At 48.2% G+C, this 4958-nt stretch overlaps 1 protein-coding gene across 1 annotated transcript in view; it reads right to left on the reverse strand.

The window, feature by feature from the left end:
* Positions 1-1243: 1243 nt before the first annotated feature.
* Positions 1244-4958, reverse strand: part of LOC131891166 (uncharacterized) — a 31518-nt gene continuing 27803 nt past the window's right edge. The window contains exons 3-5 of the mRNA XM_059240691.1: positions 3452-4223; positions 1414-3266; positions 1244-1306 (exon numbers count right to left, since the gene is read on the reverse strand). Coding sequence (XP_059096674.1) covers positions 1244-1306; positions 1414-3266; positions 3452-4223 — 2688 coding nt within the window. The remainder of the gene's footprint in view (positions 1307-1413; positions 3267-3451; positions 4224-4958) is intronic.

The raw sequence follows: 4958 nt of genomic DNA on the forward strand, positions 1-4958 counted from the left end.
TCTCCAGTGTGACCGCCTCACAACCCCCCCTAGAGAGGAGATCGAAGGACCGATAGGAAATTGATAAACGAACGAAAAAATAGTAACAGTAACAACGAAAGGAGAAAAAAAAGAAAAAAAGCATCATCCGTCTTGGACGAAAGAAGGGCGGGCATTGCGGGTTGGATTTCTTCTAAGAGGAGTTGTCAACGGGGGCTGATCGGAGGTGAGAGGAGGTAATGATGGTTTTGCATTGGAAATGCGAGGGCGCCCGCGTCGAGGAGGAACAAAGGTTTGAACAATGGTAGATGAATCCACATGAGCTGGCTTTAACCTGTCGACTGATATTAACTCGGGCCTCCCTCCATAATCTAGAGTAAAATATTTATTTCTTGAAGTTAAAACCCGGAAAGGGCCAATGTAGGGTGCTTGGAGGGGACCGGAATGGGGGCCTCGTCGTACGAAAACAAATCGAGCTTCAGCTAAGGATTTTGGACGATACTGTTGAACAGAGGAGTGGCGAGAAGTAGGAAAAGGGGCCAGGGACCCGACAGCATAACGGAGACGCCGTAAATGTTCATCTGGAGGTGAATGATCATCTTGTTTTGGTAAGAAATCACCTGGAACAATGGTTGGACACCCAAAAACCATCTCAGCCGACGATGTGCCGAAGTCCTCTTTCGGTGCTGTTCTTATGCCAAGGAGGACCCATGGAAGGTGGTCCATCCAAGATGCACCAGTGTCGGAAAGGACAGCCTTCAAGCTACCTTTTAGATGACGGTGAAACCTTTCAACCAACCCATTGGCACAAGGGTGATAAGAGGTGGTGTGATGGAGGGATGTTCCATAGAGCTTGCCCATAGCAGTCCACAACTGGCTTGTGAATTGAGTTCCCCGGTCAGAGGTAATATCCGTGGGAACACCAAAACGGGAAATCCACCCAGCCACCAAAGCTCGGGCCACAGTCACAGTGTCAGTCGACGAGATAGGATATGCCTCAGGCCATCTTGTGAACCTATCGATAACTGTCAGTAAGTGGTTAAAACCCTGACTTGTTGGAAGGGGGCCTACGAGGTCGACGTGGATGTGACTAAATCTCTCGGAGGGCACAGCAATGGGCTCTGGTGAAGACTTTGTGTGGCGCTGGACTTTTGCTCTCTGACAGTCGAGACACTCTCTTGCCCATTTACGACACTGTGCTCGGATGCCGTGCCAAACGAACCGGGATGAAATTAGTTTCACCGTGGAGCGAATTGATGGGTGACTAAGCCCGTGAATGGAGTCGAAGACTTTGCGACGAAACTGAGCTGGCACCCATGGACGAGGCCTAGAAGTAGAAATGTCGCACAAGATCGTTGTATCTGCGTCTATATCCACGTTACTCCACTCCAAACTTGACGAGGAATTTATCGTGGTTGCGTACTCGGTGTCTACCTTTTGAGCTTGAGCAAGACCATAAAAATCAATGGAGTCTCGAACAGCAAGAATTCCCAATGTGTTTGTATCACCCTCAAGCTCCAAAGGAGCACGGGATAAGGCGTCGGCCACAAGGTTGGATTTTCCGGCTATATGTCGAATGACTAATGAGTACGTGCTTAGCTCAGAAAGGGTTCTTTGTTGTCTCAGAGTCCAAGGTGGAGACTTTCGGTCAAGGGCAAAGGTGAGAGGTAAATGGTCAGTGAAAACTGTAAACGAGCGGGCCTCCAATTGCCAACGAAAATGACGAACGGCGAGCTTTATAGCAAGAAGTTCGCGGTCGTAAGCACTATAATTTAGTTCAGGATCCCTTAGTTTCTTGCTGAAATATGCTAGTGGCTGCCATTTGGAAGAAGGGGGGCCTGAGCGTTGCTCTAAAACAGCTCCAACAGCAAAGTTGGAGGTATCAGTTGTCAAAGCCAGTTCCGCATTGGGATCTTGATGCACCAGGAGCGTGGCGTCAGCCAGAGCGTTCTTAGCAGCCGTAAAAGCTTCCATCGACTGTGGATTCCAATTAAGAGGTGCCTTGCTGGCTTTACAAGCGGCTTTTCCGGTATCAGACAAAATCCGATATAGTGGTTGAAGAATTTTTGCGACACGAGGTAAGAACCGTCGGTAAAAGTTGATCATCCCAATAAATTCTTGAAGGGATCGAACAGTTGATGGCTTGGGAAAATCGCGGATGGCCGCAACCTTTGAAGGCAGTGGAGAAGCGCCACTACCATTAACGAGATGACCAAGGAACGTGAGAGAAGGCTTTCCGAATTCACACTTATCCGGGCTGATTACGAGACCATGATCTGAGAGTCGCTTGAAAACTTCCCTGAGGTGAATTTGATGCTCATAAGAGGTTGTGCTAGAGATGAGAAGATCGTCCAAATAGCAGAATACGTAGGGTAAATCTCCCAAAATTGCATCCATCATTCTTTGAAATGTATTGCCTGCATTGCGCAAGCCAAATGGCATGCGAGTATACTCAAAAAGTCCGAACGGGGTAATTACGGCAGTTTTGAACACGTCAGACTTTTCCACGGGAATTTGATTGTAGCCCTTCATGAGATCAATCTTGCTGAATATGTTTTTACCATAGAGGCCTTGTGTGAAATCCAGAATGTGAGGAATGGGATACTTGTCTGGTTTGGTAACTGAGTTCAAAGCAACGTAATCTCCGCATATTCTCCACGTTTTATTTGGTTTTGGTACCATCACAATTGGGCTCGCCACGGAAGACTTGGAACGTTGGGCAATCCCTAATTTTACATTTTCGTCCATAGCAGACTTGGCCGCTAATAAACGATTAGGGTCTAGACGACGAGGTTTTGCTCGAGGAAGTGGTCCTGTTGTCTCAATGAAGTGGGTTACTCCGTGGCTCACGCAAGACGAGTTAAATGTGGGTGTGGAAAGGGTGGGATATTCCCCTAATAGACGCTGATACGGGTCGTTGGAGACAATGAAACACTCCAAGCCTAACGATGGCGAGGAAGTTTGACCTAATGATAACAGGGGAACAGATGTATTTGGACAATCCGGATCGACGAGCCTCTGTCCACGAACGTCTAACAAGTAGCCAAAAGAGCGCAAAAAGTCATTGCCAATGATCGGAGTGCTAACGTCAGCCACAATAAACCTCCACGTGCGAGTCCGAGGACCCAATGCAAGGGGAATCGTGCGGTAACCCCAAGTGGAAATTGTCGTTTTATTCGCGGCTGTGAGAGGTCGAGTGAGGGGCTTGCTCCGTTCTGCTTTGGTGGGTGGAATCACTGAAACCTCAGCACCCGAATCCACTAAATATCTCCGGCCGGAAGTATTGTCTTGAGCGTAGAAAAGATTATAGATTTTGCTGCCACAAGGGCTCCCACCGGCTCCGGTTGGACTTATTGAAAGCCGGCTAGAGCTTCCCCCGGACAGACAGAGCTGCCTGCATCTTCACCAAGAAGTTCCGAAGAGTTTACTTGTTTGTAGTTCTGATTGTATTTTGGTGATTGCTTCCCCTTACCAGCCCGACCTCGGTTGTGCTGAGTTGCCCTACTAGGGGCAACAGAGTCCGTCTCTTTGTTGCCCTTTTTGACATGTTTGCTCAACTTGCAAGGTGATATGCACGACCATGCTCGGAATCCATGTTCCTGATGGTAAGGGCACACACCGTCAATGTGAGGCTTATCGCCAAGACGGATTGCTGCAACTTGGAAAGAGCGGGTTTGGTTGGATAGCCAAAGATCATCGGCCGCCGATATCACGAGACCAATTGAGGTGTAGTGCCTCAGGGATATAATTTCCAGTACCTGAGGGGGAAGCTTGCGCAGAAGGATGACAAAAGGCCAATCACCATCCAAACTTATACCCGATCCAGCAATCGATCTGATCCTGGCTAACCACAAGGAAGGTCTTTCAGATGGATCCAAAGAAGGCAAATCCAGGATTCGCTGAATGCGTTGAATGACAGAGGTTCCATAAGCTTCTGTGAGACGATCTTTGAGAAGTTGGTACTTGTCCACAGAGGAAGAACACGACATAGTCATGATATCCCCAATCAGTCGACGTGAAGAAGCATCCATCGCGGCAACAGCGTGAGAGTACTTGGTCGAATTGATCGTTACGCCTTTAATCTTGAACTCTTCTTCGATGGTGGCGAACCACAAATCCGAATCCTCTGGATCGAAAGTTGGAAGCTTCGGAGCAACCGCACTAATACTGCTGGGGAGATAATCATCTCGTGGGCCTCGTTCGGCTAAAGCCGCAGTCACGGCTGCTGCAATCCCATCTTGTAACTGTGACATAGAATATAACGGTTTGGAGTCATCAGAACTCATTATATATACTGCTTGACGAATTTCTTCAACGGAGAAATAGATCGGGGTCACCAGTAAAGCGGTTTAGTTAAAACTCTGTTTATTTTCTCTTCTCCAGTGTGACCGCCTCAATGGGCAGATTGTAGAGTTCACTGAATGGGCAAATATGTTTGAAGCATTGGTCCACAACACAATGAAGTCATCTCCCGAGAAAATGGGAATGCTCAGGGCATCTCTTGGAGATACTCCAAGACAACTAATCAACGGGTATGGGAACTCAGAAGCCCATTACATGGCGGCCCTGAAAACGCTTCACTGCTTGTATGGGAATGAAGAACTGGTAGTTGAGGCCCATATCCAAGAGATAGAGAAGCTGCCAGCCGTGAGACCTCGAGATCCGTCAAGCCTTGCAAGTTTAGCGTACAGTCTTCAAGGACATTTATTTATCATCCAAGACAAGGTCGGGAAGACTGATACATTATGGGGCCAACTTGTTCGTTGCTTGGAGCGAAAACTGGATAAAGACACGTACAATGCCTGGGACGTGGTCGGACGCCACACACCCAAACATGACCGAATGAACCATCTGTGTGACTGGCTGCTGGACCTGACTCATCGAGATATGAGGTACCATGGACCCACTACCCTCACCCATGGCCAACCTACCCGTCGTACAGCAACCCATACTGTAACCTCTATCCAGTGTCTTATGTG

Source organism: Tigriopus californicus, chromosome 11 (assembly GCF_007210705.1).
Source record: "Tigriopus californicus strain San Diego chromosome 11, Tcal_SD_v2.1, whole genome shotgun sequence".
Classification (NCBI taxonomy): Eukaryota; Metazoa; Arthropoda; class Copepoda; order Harpacticoida; family Harpacticidae; genus Tigriopus; species Tigriopus californicus.